The sequence below is a fragment of the Aythya ferina genome, assembly GCF_964211825.1.
Source record: "Aythya ferina genome assembly, chromosome: 5".
Lineage (NCBI taxonomy): Eukaryota > Metazoa > Chordata > Aves > Anseriformes > Anatidae > Aythya > Aythya ferina.
The window spans coordinates 54193814-54208064 of record NC_140301.1 but is presented as its reverse complement, the minus strand read 5'-3'; the positions used below and the strand labels follow the sequence as shown (position 1 = coordinate 54208064).

At 42.9% G+C, this 14251-nt stretch overlaps 2 protein-coding genes across 5 annotated transcripts in view; one reads left to right on the top strand and one right to left on the bottom strand.

Moving 5' to 3' along the window:
- Positions 1 to 597: 597 nt before the first annotated feature.
- On the bottom strand, positions 598 to 12520 carry ZNF839 (zinc finger protein 839). Of its 2 annotated transcripts, none has more exons than XM_084521747.1 (8): positions 11911 to 12520; positions 10197 to 11129; positions 7811 to 8062; positions 6816 to 6908; positions 6294 to 6446; positions 4643 to 4783; positions 3738 to 3876; positions 598 to 1971 (listed from the first exon to the last, which is right to left on the bottom strand). In XM_084521747.1, the coding sequence occupies exons 1-8, from the start codon at positions 12382 to 12384 to the stop codon at positions 986 to 988; spliced, it is 3171 nt and encodes a 1056-aa protein (XP_084377873.1). In that variant the 5' UTR covers positions 12385 to 12520; the 3' UTR covers positions 598 to 985. The 2 variants fall into 2 exon arrangements, with proteins under 2 accessions (XP_084377873.1, XP_084377874.1); XM_084521748.1 differs by having other exon boundaries at positions 10197 to 11126.
- Positions 12521 to 13581: 1061 nt separating this feature from the next.
- The window catches only part of MOK (MOK protein kinase), a 35080-nt gene continuing 34410 nt past the window's right edge, over positions 13582 to 14251 (top strand). For all 3 annotated transcript variants that reach the window (XM_084521764.1, XM_084521763.1, XM_084521762.1), the window contains exon 1: positions 13582 to 13731. In XM_084521764.1, coding sequence (XP_084377890.1) covers positions 13725 to 13731 — 7 coding nt within the window. In that variant the 5' untranslated portion in view covers positions 13582 to 13724. The remainder of the gene's footprint in view (positions 13732 to 14251) is intronic.

The following is a 14251-nucleotide window of genomic DNA, read 5'->3' as shown; positions in this document are numbered from 1 at the left end:
ATTACTACGCACAATAGCAGCAAGTAATAAATAATTTGATAACTTTTCTCTCTGTATGGAGAAACAGGAATTACAGTCAAGGTTACATTTTTATTATGATTAAACAGTACAGGGCAGTGTAGAATTACTAGGAAGGCCAAAGCTTAGAACTGATGAGATACATCATCTGGAGGAAAAAAAAAAAGTATAATAGAAATTAACAACTAAAAGAGACAATCAGGCACTGAAGTTAAAGAAATTCACATTAGTAGTTATGCACCTTCCTATTTCTGTCCAAGTAACAGCAACTGTTGAAGGCATGGCTGAACATTAGGCAAGAACACTTGAATATATTTCCAACAGTTCAGTACAAATTAATTCTTGTTTGAGGCTATTTTTGTCTCTAAGCAGTGGATGCTTAGCTTAGTGTTATTTAAATGAAGATCAGTTAGGCTGTCACATTGTTCCCGGAATGCACAAGTGTGGATTGTGTTTGAAACTACCCCTTTTTTCAGACAGATTTATGTAGACCATGTCTAGATGCTAATGAATATTCAAGCTAGCTTTAAGAAAGTGCAAACCAGCACTGTTTTGTATTCTCAGCAGCACAAAAATGCATATTTTTAATATAGTTTTTATTTTACCCAGATACAGCTTGCCAGTACATAGCACATCACTGCCAAAAAGCAGTACAATTTACTGAATTTAGATGGCTAGAGAGAAGAGGAATTATGTAACAAAAGGGAATAGTGCAACAGTTTTAGGATTGACAGATTTCCACTTTCCGCCCACCCCCCAACATATAAAGCAAACAGAACAATGTTAATTTTAAAATTTTTGGTTGCAGTGGTTTTAGATTTATATAAACATAAGTTATAAAAAGTATAGGGCATAGAAACAGTTTACAAATAAGTTAAATTTCAATTATCTCAGTATTCACATTAGAAAAATATACATTTTTATATAGACAGTCTTTTCCAGAAGAAAGCATGTACAGTATTCTAATTTATGGCTCCAATTCGCTTTGTGAGAGCAAAAGGTTTTCACTTTGGCCATCTGCTTCCATTGCCAGTAGTGCTTCCACAGTTTCCAAAGGTATCCCATCCGGTGCGCGGATGTGCATTGTAGTACCATTAGAATCAGTTACAATAACAATGCCTTCTGCCTGAGACAAAAGAGCAGTATCCGGATGAGACAAAATAAGCCCATCTGAAGTCTGAATAAAAATCTGTTCATGTCCCTGAGTCAAAAAACCATGGCTCTCATCAGTAATCTCAAAAGCTACAGTTTCATCTACAGTAATTGTATTCTCCAGCTCATGTTGTTCCCCTGTCCCACAAGAAAATTCACCCATGTTTTTAAAAGAGCAGTCCTGGCTCAGGTGAGCAGGCAGGGATACTTCCTGGACAGGATTCTGGTGCAACTCAGTCTGAGCATGGTGGGGATGGCTTATTGGCACGTTTGTTGAAAACACTTTCCCAAGTTGCTGCATTTCCTCAGTCGTATCTGCATTGTGAAGTTGCTCAGAATGTCCTTTAACAGCAAAACCATGGCTTTCTTCTTGCAGTGCCTGGTATTTTTGATTGAGACCATTTTCTTCCCTCCTTGACAAGTCAGTTGTCTGAATGCCCGCTGCATGCTCTGACACAGAGTTGCAGAGTGGAGGAGCTGACAGTCCACCTGCTGTATTCTCACTCACAAAGTGTGCTTGAATTAATTCTGCTGAGCCGTCTGCTTCAACAGGCAATACGACTTCAGTATGCAGCAGAGACGTGTCACCTGCAGTATCTGGCCCCTGCGCGTCTGCGGGTTGGGAATACTCTATCCTCATTTCCACAGCCTGAGAGAAGGGACCTGAATTTTCAGCACTGATTCTAACTTCTGAACCTACAAGCGAATTCTGTTCCTCCGCTGGTAACAGGCTTCCAGTTGTGCAGCAAGTGATATGTTTACCTTCTGAAAGCAGGATTTCTCCATTTAATGGATTAAAACCTGAAAAATTGAAAGAAATATCATTTTGTTGAGCAATCTAGTACTGCATGTACAAAAAGTTATTTTTTCAGCTTTAACTTTGGAGGAAAAGCTAAACCACTTTCCTCCTTCCCTCCCCTAAATTAGCAAGCGTGAAGCCTTTTTGAAACGTTTCAAAGCACTTCCTAATGAGAAGACTGGTATAAAAATACTTAAGGTACTTTTTGGATAGTGAAATATTATTGCGTATTTCAGTAACAAAGGACCTTACACTGGAAGCAGCATTTTTCTGTTAATCCCAAAAAGCACCTGAGCTGGAAGTCAAACTGGTCCCCCCACACACCTCCTATCTGGCACACCGCCACTAACATTAAGTGAGAAGGAATATTCCAGGCACAAGGTTGTCAGTTGCTCGTCCTCATTACCATTACTATATATATAAGAGAATAAAAATATAAGAGAATAAAAATTCTCTTGATAAGTCAAGCTCTAGGATTCAGAGAAGTCAAATTACTACATATCTAATGAGCTGTGCTAGCAGCCACAGTACAGAAAGGGTAAAACACTAGAAATTTAGTGTGTTTTACCAGTTCTATGACCTGGACTAAGAGTTCTCATAAGCTTAGCAGGCAGTTGAACAGTATCTGCCAAGCAGCAGTAGCTTGAGCCATCAATTTTTATTGAAGATCAAGAGGAACAGAGAGTTTTTTTTTCTGCTGTTATTATGAAAGATATCACTGCACCACAAAGGAGGCCTAACAGCTCAGAAAGGACTGTTTTAACTTTCTGTGCTGTAGACTAACAAAAGCCCTCCTAGCATGTACAAGTGAAACACCAATAAAACAACAACCTGATAGGCCAGAAGAAAACCGTAAGATAACAAGAAATTGTCAAGCATTGTCATGCAGAGAGGCTTCCAGAGAAAGAAAGATAAACTGGGGGAAGGATAGGGAACAACGCAAAACCAAAAAAAAGCAACCACTGACAAAGACATGCAAAGGGCAAAAGAAAAGCAGCTTATGGCAGCATCAAAAAAAGATGTGTACAAAACAAGAGGATGGAAGTGCTACATACTTTACTCAAGATGGGTAAGGGCTGGGATCTTTCACAACAGTAATTGCAATGCCTCTGAACAGTGCAACACTTTAAAATGAAAGACCAGTGCAGTTTTGGGAAATTACAAATGGGGACCCATCTCTGTTTCCTCTCTAATCCACTCACCCTGAGGAGCAGGGGGAATAAAGATAAAGAGGAGAGAAAAAGACAGACAGCCCAAAGACTGTTGTACAAAATGGTATCTCAATTCCAGCCTTTAGCTCCTGTATCTCCCCTGGGATACAGGACAGCCTGCAGCAGCTCTTCCCCTCCCCCAGGATCCACAAAGCTCTGATGATTCCACTCTTGCAGTCTTCTGGGGCAAGGAGGAAAGACATACCCACTGCTTCCTCTTCCTCTGCTCTCCCCCTGCTGCCACAGAGGCTGTGCACTATCTCCGCTCTAAGGAACAGCGCGGTCAGGAAGCATTCAGGAAACGCGCAGCAGAGGACAGTGCTATTCTCTCAATTCTGCAGTAGTGTCAGTGACAGGATGATTATACATTTAGAATTGAGCTACTGTTGTGGTTTGCATCATCCATGACTTCCCCTCTCCCCAACGAAGACCTGCTTTTGAAGAACCCAGGAAGCAAGCTGAGAAATGAAACCTTAAGACAAAAACCACAGTAGCTTGAAGAACAAAGCTCAGCTCCTCCACAAACAGAACAGAATTGGAAAATGGGAAGAGGTTACCATCTTTTTCAAAGAGTGTACATAAATTCCCACTCTTTTCTTTCACTTCATCTTGACTGGCATAAGCATTATTCACATTCTCCATTACGTCTTCTAACTTGGTCCTTTTGGCTGATGGCAACAGTTCCTCCCCTGAGCTCTGTCAATACAAGACATAATTAACTGGCTGCCACCACAACAGCTAGCAGTATTGGAAAAGAACACAAAACAACTGTGGGCACTTTGCAGCAGTGAACTGATACTGTCCTTGAAAACAAGATTTTGCACTGAGAAAGGACTTCCTAGGAGGTAAGGATTTAAACACAGCTCTCACGCTTAGCCAAAATACCACTGATAGTTTTTGATATTTGGTTGAAGCGATCTGCCCTGGCTTCAGTATCAAAAGTTTCTCTCTAAGCCTTTGTGAGTAGCTGTATGGCATGATACCTGCTATAACCTCTCTCTCCAACGTCAGTAAAGGGCTGTGAACAACTTGCCCAGCATTGTTTGGTTAAAGAACATATCAGCTCAAATCTAACCATTGGCAGAAAAACAGAAGAGTGCCAGTCTTATTTTTCCTCCACCAGAAACAACTCTAAATTAAATAAAAATAGAACAGTTGAGGGGAAGGACCACAGAGATGGGACTTTCAAGAAAAAGGAAATAGACCACACTCCCTGCTCCAGCTGCCAAAAGACCAAATCTGGGGAACTGACTTACTAGAAAGGAGCTGTTTTCATGCACGCCTGCCAACCACCAGATAGCACTGCAACCGCTTGTCCAACACCTGAGCCTGCTGCAGGTTAGCTTTTTCTACTTAACCAGAGGTCAGATAATACTAGTATGATTTATAAATAAAATATCCATTTCAACAAGCTTTAATATGTTCTGGTTTCAGTTTTAGTTCTCACAAAAGCATTCCATACCTCAGCTAACCGTTTTTGTCCCAGTATTTCCACCGGCACTTGCTCACTACCCATTTTAATTATATGTTGTGAGCAAGAGTCTATGCCTTGCACCTTTTGTTCTCCAGTGAGTATTTCTGTAATTCCCAGTGATTCAGCAACCTTTAAAGACAGTTACAGGGAAAAAAGTGAAAGTTAGCCTCTCCAGTCTGAACACAAAAATACTGAAATACTGATTCATCTTCTTACAGCTAAACCAGAAGTACACAGAGTTCCAGCCTGACAACCAGTCATTACAGCATAAAGAATTATTTAGACTCTGATGTTTTCTTCTAGCTTCCACATTAATAGAACATGACCTTCTTTTGAAGGTGAACATTAATGGGCAAACTCAAAAGAATTAGGAGTACAGTGGTTATATATAGAATCCAGAAACAGTTACTCAGAGCACGGTTTAATAAAGAAGATTGTAGAGGCTCTTCATTACTTAGAAAAACATGCAAGTCTTGCTATTTAAAAGTATCTGTTAGTAGCTAAAGATTATATATTTTTTCCAAATCCCATTTTTGTGCTTCATCCTTATGTAGGTGTGCTACTATACAACTTCTCCACATTTATTTTTTCCTTTAAAGAGCATAACCCTATATTAAGAAAGCACATTAAAACTGAAAAGAAGTAAGAAATAGATTCAAATTTGGGACTGCTGGTATGGACAGCATCCCTTTACTCAGTGCAACTTAATTTCTCCAAATGGAAACAATTGGTCAGCTACAAAATAGATGCGCATGCAGTAATTCTAGGAAGTTTTTCCAATACATACAGTGAATGTCATGAGATATTCCAAAAAATAATAAGCACTACTAACAGCCCATACCGGAGTTCATTGTTAGCCCGGATTATTGTACAAACAAAGATTTTCCCTCTACCTTCCCTATTTTAAGTTTTCAAGTATGCTCTCCTCTCACTGTAGTTGCAAGTTCAGTGCAGATGTACCCTTATGAACACATCATTTAGAAATTTTATTGGACGTAAGATGCAAAACAGAGGGGAAAAATCAAGAACATGTTATGTACAAAGATCTGTTTTATTCCAGTCAAGAGGAATATGTACCAAATAAAGGTCAAACAGATCCATATTAACACACACACAAAAATCAACAATGAATCTGAAGAGTTACTGAAATAATGGTTTGCAATTTTATCAATGTATTCATTATCTTTTGAATTTGTTAGTATAACTGAACTGCACAGAATCATTTGGTTTGTACTCATTCTGCAATGAAACCACTTACCCCTTTAAGTCAAAGCCACTCAATTTAAACATAGCCCTTTTCCCTCCTAACCGAGTATCAGTGTACTTTTAACACTAAACACACTTTGCAGTAACGTACAGCTTCGTTCCACCCTACCCTAGATATGCAGACAGATACAAGAAATCAGTACTATTAGAACTGTTTTTATTTGTTAAGTTTCTAGTTTTATACGTTGCCATGCGCTAGAATTGTAGTTTTGTTATGGATTTACTTTTTCTCTTTGCTTGCTTATTGTACGTTTTGCAATACCATGATACCAGGATAACAAAACTTATCAGACAAAATATCAAAACATCTTAAAAGCATCTAAAATAGACAAAGAGCAGAAATAGCACAGTTCCAAGTAGAGTATTTTATTACCTTAGCATCTTTTATTTCAACAGGCTGCTGGCAACTGAGCAAATCAGAATTACTGAGGTGATCGTAAGCCATTTTCTTTACCATATTATGCAACTCTTCAAATTCCCTATACACATCTGGGAAGTAAGCTTTGGCTGGATACCCTTTTTCCACCTAGAAATAAAAGAAGAAAGGTTTTGTTTCCACTCTATATATTTTAAATAAGATGAAATGAAAATCTATCATTTTGTTCAACATTTAAAAATACTAGCAGTCAAGTCAAAAGACTAAGGGATCTTCAAAAATGCCACTGAACCAGAGAGCAAATACCTTCTATCAGGAGACCTGTCAGCAAGAAACCTGTGTAAAACTGAAGTGTGACATCTGTAAAACTGCAGCTGCCTAGAACATCTATATTCTGCACAATGCTAACTTAGGAAATTCAGATACATCTCTAAAGGAATCTTTTAATGTATATTAATGGAAGTTGCTCTAAAATAATATAACATTTTTACATTAAAAAAAATAATCAAATAACCTCACCTTCATCAACAGGAATTCATAGACTGTAACAAGCTTTGTAAGGCGTGGGAGAGCCAGCTCCATCAAGTCTTCATTATCACACTGCTGTATTAGCTGTGAAGAGCCATAATGAGTTTATTAGAGCAAAGTAGCCTCCAGAGGTTAATGCATCCCACATTCAGAACATAAAATATTGCTACTCTTCTGCAAGGAACATAAAGGTATCCTACATCAGGGTGACTTTTTTTTTCTCTCTATTTTAAATAGGTAGCACATAGCACACTGTCAGTCCTATAGGCAATTGCTGTTAAAAATGCAAGCTAGGAATAAGTTTGCCTTTGGGTGCAGGGGGTGGGGGGCACAGATAGACATACTTTAAGTTTTAGCAGCTTTAAGAATAAAAGCAAATGTAACACCAGAAGATAAGTTAAAACGCCAGGAGATAAATTAAAAATACCTCAAAGCTGTTACTACACATGTGTACAGACAACACTCAGTCCGACAAGCATTGCAAACTAAGAAAAAAGAGCAACATTAGTAGATTCAGGAGCCATTAAAGATCTTCAGCAACACACAGGAAACAAACAAAAAATCGTATTAGGTGCACAGATTTTAATCCTCTTTCTATCCTCTCCCAAATGCTTTTCTGTGTGTACGTTAAAATGTTGCCTCACTTCAGTTGGGTCTATTTCTTTTGATTGTGTTATAGTAGATGCACAATAGTAGCTAGTAACTTTTCTTCTCCAGAAGAAAAGCAGGAGTATATCTACATGTCAAAAGGCCCTTTCCATACAGAGTTCCCATTTTCACTTTGTCCAGCATTCTGCTCTAAGCATTTTTTCCCTTAAAGCCAACGTAATACTTTCTTCTTAGCAAATATCTTATGCTAAATATCTTTTCAGTAAACAAGAACATCAACTATCAGTCTTTTTGGAAATAATCCTTGACGTAACACAAACATTAAAAAAAGGTGGGGGAGGAGAAACTTACGAAGTAATTAGAGAAGAGAACCATACCTCTTTTAACCTAGCTTTTCTTCTGAATACATTGTGTTCTGTTGACACACTACTAAGTGACTTTGAAGGGGACTGACCAGGTCTGCTAAGCCTTCCAGAGCACCTAGATCTTCCACCCATCCTTGGTCGACCACGTCTCTTCCGTCGTCTGGGTCTTCCAGGTCCTTTTGGTTTTATGGGTCCCCGGTGTCCTGAACTGCTTTCATTTTGTTGTTCTTCCATCAGGTGCCTGCTTTCTCCAGAGTTACAATTCTTAATTAAAAGAAAAATTAAAAGTATTTATTCACCATTTGGAACAGTATTTTAGGCACAATTTTATAATTAATTCTTCATCTACACAAAAATTAAATAGTATATTAAACAAATACAAGGTTGGAAACAAGCATAACTGCAAAGAAAGTTACAGAAGAAATTCAGCACATTAGTAAGACTGCGACCTCAGCAATATTTACATGCCTTTATTTATAAAGTTAGCCTTTTTGATCTGCAAATTACCATACAAAATACAAAGATCAGGAGAATATAGTTAGAGTTGTTTATGCCTGTTAAATATGCTTAGTATTTTTGAAATAAAATATTGCCTCTTTGAATAGAGAGGTTATAGAAGTAAACCTTAATTAGCAATGAAACACACACCAAAAAAAAATGTGTTCATTGGAACCATGTGAAAGTACAGAGATTTTATGAAACTTAAGAAGTTTGGGCAGCCACGAACAGCGACTAGCCCAATAACTAAAGTCAAAATATATTTCCCAATCTCTATGAATATAGCTACGTAGCTTCTGTTATAAAAGCACAAGACAAACCTCCAAGTACATTTTCTGTTTTTTTAAATTATCAGTGATCTTAGCGCAAAGAGATTTTTACTGATCAAAGTAGTGTTTTCTTACTAAAGATTTCACTTCCAAGCTAGAATTTCTAAGAATGTCCCTGTATTCTTTTAAGAGGCTTGAACAACAGTTCAAGCTTATTTTCTTAATCAATACTTTTTCACCTTAATGTGTAGTAGCTTCCTACTACTCTAGTAAGTAGGAAAGCTGACAAAACGACACCAGTTCTAGCCCATGGATTAAGTTACTATATTAGTTCTAAACACAAGACTAGGTTGAACATGGGGGTCTTGTATGCCTTCCTCTATCTATCAATGTACCAGTTTTAGTAATCCTGCTATTCTTTCTAGGAAATAATTATCTGGCCAAAAATCATAAATAAATCAATGAGTTACAGCACAAACTTCTAGTATTGGTTTTTGCCAGTTAAAGATAACTTGTATGATAGCAATCTAGCAGTAAGAAGTAAGTGTTGAGATTGTCTGAAGATTTTTGTTTGCATGTTTCTAGGTGTTTTGTTTATTTATTTAAATAATTCCTCTCCTGGGTAACATGAGTGCTGCACAGGGAAATAAATATATAATAATACAGGCAGCAGACGTCAGTATTCTGTGCTTCTCTCTTTTTCTGAAGATGACAGAAAAGCACAGAGGATGAGATGTTTTGTTTGCTGTGTTGGCACCTTGACCTGAAGCTTTCATGTTTCTGAGAACAGCTTCCGTTCTAAGTAAAAATACAGCATTGCTACAGCTAAAAAGGGTATTGTTTCTTAGGCAACAATTCCATCAGCTCTTGCTGCAAGCTGTTGGTCAGAGAAGAGATAACTCTACTTTGAAGAGAAACTTTAAGTTAAATTGACCAGCCTAAGACATCCCAGAAAAATGCAGCTGAAATTGCTTCCAAGCCAGAGTCAAGCTTCAAAGTGTTCAGTCTGCAGGGATGAACTGCAGCCTCACTTCAAAACTCACGTAAGCCTCACTTTCAAAACCTGGTGTAGGAAAAGCTGTGGTCCACTGTCCAATTCCAAATAAGTTTTGCCACAGAAAAAAAATGCTTCAGTAACAGAAATTGATGAAGCAGATGATGTCTTGCTGTCTGTCATGAAGAAGGCTATATATAGCTGAACAACGTAGCATTCTTATATGGAAAAAAGAAGGCTATTTATGCAGACCTATTTTTTTTCCAATCTGCAAAGTGCATGTCAGAAAGCCAGTAATAAAGGAATGCTTGGTGAATATTTTATGTTTCTGTGCAAGAATACTATTCCTGACACATTTAAAAAAAAACAACAAACAAACAGGTTGTTGTCTCTTGCAAACACCTTAATGGGAAATATGTTTAATTTAGCATATTGGTGGATATTGCTGGGCAGCACAAGACTTGCATGTTTTACCATTGAGCACCACTGAATTCACATGTATTTAGATCCCTACCTTCAGTCTTTTCAAAAATGCTCATATCATTGTCTACAGGAACTCAGATGAATGAGTACAGTATGCTGCTATTAAAATTGCCTTTCTATTTTCTACAAAACCGACAGCTGTAACACACTTTACCTGTCCTCCAGCCTGCGAACCAACGGTTTCTTCCAAATTGGTAGACAGTGCATATTCATTATTAAAAGTGACGGCAATTGAATCCAAATGTGCTGGACTCATTGTTTCCACTCCTGTTCCACAGGGATTGTCCACAAATATATTTCCATTAGGCTTATTTAAAGGTATTTTTTGAGGTGCAGGCTCCAGCTGTCCATGACCTGGATTAAGTTTATAATGTCTTGCTAATCCTCCTTTTCCTATATAGGATTTTTCACACGTCTGACATTTAAACATTCTGGGTTTCAGATTATAATTTGAAGAATTAAATAATGCATCCTTTCCCTTCACCTTTCCTTCTTCATCATCTTCTATACTCAGTTCAGAGTAATCATCAGAATCAGACTGATGACCATGAGCCAAATCCTCCATCTTAATGAATTTATAATCTTTAGCCTTGTATTTTGGAGGGCGTGAAATCCGTCCAGAACGAGTTTTCACTTTCAAAGATTTTTTTAGCTTGTCTTTTTGTTTTTTTTCAAGACATGGTGTCAGGGTATTTGTTGAGTTGGCTGCAACCATGGTGATATTTGAAGACCTTGTAGCTGATACTGTGGCACGTGCCGTTTTCTGCCCGTTCAGCATCTTACTTGTAGCAGTCTTGTTTACAGACACCGATCCACCAGACGGTAAAGGTCTCTGCACAAGCGATTGAATTGGAGATTCGGAAGAACTATGTAGGAAAATCTGCTGCTGCTCCTGCTCGGTTCCTGTAACAGGCTGTATTCTAATTATCTGGGGATTAATAACGCCAAGTCCAGGTATGCTACAATTTCTACCAACAGACTGACTCAGTGTTATAGTTTTGGGCTGGACTGGTGCCAATGATGGCATTGGCCTTTCAGTTTCTTTCATCTGTTCTGGCTGCACTTGGACACAAATGGCCTCCAGCTGCTTTTGTGGAAAAAAAAAAAAAAAGAGTTCAGGTTACACAAATACAGCATTAATTAAATAAAGCCAGTATTTATCAATATGATTCATACATGCCCTTAGAGCAAGGCAGGAAGAAATGAATTCACGTTGTTATTTTTTGATTTAAACGCATCAAAGCCCTGACTGAATGTCAAAGAGCAGGTTCCCTTCCTTCAAGCTATGGGCTTTCCTGCACGTTCACCGGTCTAACTGCTGCTAGCTAAAGCACGTGAAGTTTGCTTGTGGGTGACATTACAGCTTTGCTTCCTGCAAGCAGGCCTGTCCTGGAGCAGCAGAGTCGACGGCATCCCGTAGGCAGGTTCATAACCTGCAACAAGCCCAAGGCAGAGGAGCTGCAGCCTGCTACAGGGCACAGGCCACACACCCCATGCAGGACGTGCAAGTGCTCTGTTCATGAGAGCTTTGAGACCACGAGCTGTAGCGTGTGCTTCCTCTTATCCACCTCCTTCCTATTCTCTCCCCCCCTTCCAAATTTCCACCTTAGCCCCAAACCGACCACCCGCCAACCTCAAACACCGCCCGGGAGCCCGAGCTCTGCCCCTTTCCCCAAGCGGGGCCCTGAGGAGCCACCCGAGCTTCACCCCCCGGGCTGCTTTCAGCACACCGACACCCCGGGTGGCAGCAGCCGCTACAAACCCCGCTCCCCCCGCTGAGAGCAGGAAGAAAACCCACAAATTACAGAAGCACCGAGAGCCGAGGCACCCCCAGAAGGCACCCCCAAAAGGCACCCCCACACGGTTACCTGCTGCGGGAGGAGCGGGGCGGCGGCGGCCCCGGCCGGGCCGTGCTGCAGGGCCCCGCTCCGCAGCTGCCGGGCGGCGGCGGCGGCCCGGGGAGCCCCGGGGGGAAGCGGGGCGGCCCCCGGCGGAGCTCCGAGCGGCTCCCGGGCCCTGCTGGCTCTCTCGGGGAGCCGCCGCAGCTTCTCGGCGGCCAGGCGGCCCGCAGGGGGAGGCGGCTCCGCCGGGCTCCCGGAGGCGGCCCCCGGTGGCGCCGGGTTCAGCCCCGTGCCCTCCGCCCGCAGGTAAAGGACGGCGCCGGCGGCGGCTTCAGAGCTCCGCTCCCCGCCTTCCTCCTCCTCCTCCTCTTCCTCCTCTTCGCCGAGGGGAGCCCCGCAGGCGGCCGCCGCCCCGGGGGGCTCCCCCTCAGCGGGAGGAGGAGAAGGAGGAGGAGGGGGGGGCGGTGGCGCCTCCGTGCCCCCCTCCTGGGGAGCCGCCATCTTGGCAGGCGGCGGGCGGGAGCCGCAGCGGCCGCCCTGCCCCGGGCAGCGCCCGGAGGAGGAGGAGGAGGAGGCGGCTCCCGGCCTTCATCCCGCCGCGGCACCGAGGGAAGATGAAGGGCGGCAGCCTCGGCCAGCGGGGAGGGAGGGAAAAAGGGAATCTCACTGGCCCGTACGGGGATCGAACCCGCGACCTTGGCGTTATTAGCACCACGCTCTAACCAACTGAGCTAACCGGCCGGCTGATGAAACCTTCCCGCCCAGTGACTATAGATGGACACTACCGGCGCAGTGCACCCAAGGAAAGCAACGAGAGGTAAAAGGCAGAGAAAAAGCAGAATTCGCTGCGCTCGAAAGACCGGGGACACGCAGAGACCGTCAGCCTCTAGCAGAGCCTCCCGCCCGGCTGACAGTGCTGCTCCTGCTGAGGTGCGGGACACAGGGGGGCAGCTTGCCTTCCCTCTAACCCAACGAGCTCACAGCCCCAAGAGACTTCTAGGGTGTAATTCCACTTGCATTGAGTTAGACAATGTATTTGTGTCATGTTTTTTAAAACACTTAACCCTCCCGATGTTTAATGCACTGCTAATATCTGAGTTTGCACGGACAACTCTTTCACCTTCTGCTAATATTTTGCTTTTTATTATATATCCATTTAAAAGCTTTCTTCTTAGCTTTAAAGCTTAGATTAACATGCAGATATAATGAACAATTCGTGCTGGAGGATTAATAGTTATAATTACCAATCACATTATCAAGAGAGAACACACCAAAAAATAAAACAAAACAAAACAAAAACACGAGAGTGCAAAAGAGCATGATAGAATTTAATATTGCATGTTAGAATGGCGACCTGCGGATGTTTAACACAACCACAACTGTAGGAAGTGCTCTGTAAAACAGTTCCTAAGCTGTCGCAACACGTGATTCACTATCTGAGGTCGGTCTAACTTTTAGAAATGCTACATGAAAGTGGAAACGCAAGGCTCTGTGATTCTGTGTTGTGTACAGAAAAGTTCACATAATGCAGAGGGAATGCCGATAGCCGCAGTTTGTGCTGTTTTGGGGCCGTTTTACCCCGGACCGCTCCCCTCAGCCCCACTGCGCGGAGCCCCGCACCTCAGCGTGAGGGCAGGAGGCGGCGCCCGCTCGGCGTCACCACTCGCACTGCGCATGCTCCGAACCCTTCCCGCCCTCCCTCGTGGCCAGGCGTGACGTCAGGGGCGGGGCGCAGCCCTCTCAGCCGGAGCCTGCGCGGTTGCCAAGGCGACGGGCACACAACATGGCGGCCTGAGGCACGGCCTGAGGCACGGCCCGGCCCGCGGCGGGGCGAGCGCAGGATGAGCAGTAAGGGGCGGGCGGCGGGGCGGCACCGGGCCCCTCGGTCCCCTCCGGTCCCCCACAGGGAGGCCGTGGCCGCGGGGTGCGTTGGCAGAGCCCGGCCGGCGCCGTCGTCGCGGCCCGCTGCCGGCTCGGGGCTTCCCTGAGGGGCCGAATCGCGCCCGCCCTGCCCGGCCTTGTGCTCCTGGGCCGCCCTGCGGGTCCCTCCCGTCGTTTCTGCCGAGTTTCCCCGTTGGTGTCCCTGCCCCACAGCCCCTGTCCCGCCCGGGTGTCGCTGCCTGAGCCGGGTGTGTGCCTGGGGACCGTGCCCGAACCCAGCTTCTTGCTTCCTCTGCTTGTATTTCTCTCTTCCTGCATGTATCGGTGTCATATTTAAACGTCATGGGTTTTCTTCCTCAGCATCTTGGCGTCCTGACGACAAAATCCCTACTTTTTGTTTTTATAATGCCCCGTGATGGTTATTGCACTGCTCTTTTCTGTCATTTTGCATTGGATTCTTTAGTTCCAAACTGGGAGAGATTTTCTG

What these genes read in the sequence shown, in the direction of transcription:
- ZNF839 (XM_084521747.1), bottom strand. Translation starts at nt 12,384, where the DNA reads ATGGCGGCTCCCCAGGAGGGGGGCACGGAGGCGCCACCGCCCCCCCCT. An exon ending in GTTCGCAGGCTGGAGGACAG is followed by an intron (nt 8,063 to 10,196) that starts GTAAAGTGTGTT and finishes CTTTTAATTAAG; the next exon opens with AATTGTAACTCTGGAGAAAG. An exon ending in TTGAAATAAAAGATGCTAAG is followed by an intron (nt 4,784 to 6,293) that starts GTAATAAAATAC and finishes CTGTCTTTAAAG; the next exon opens with GTTGCTGAATCACTGGGAAT.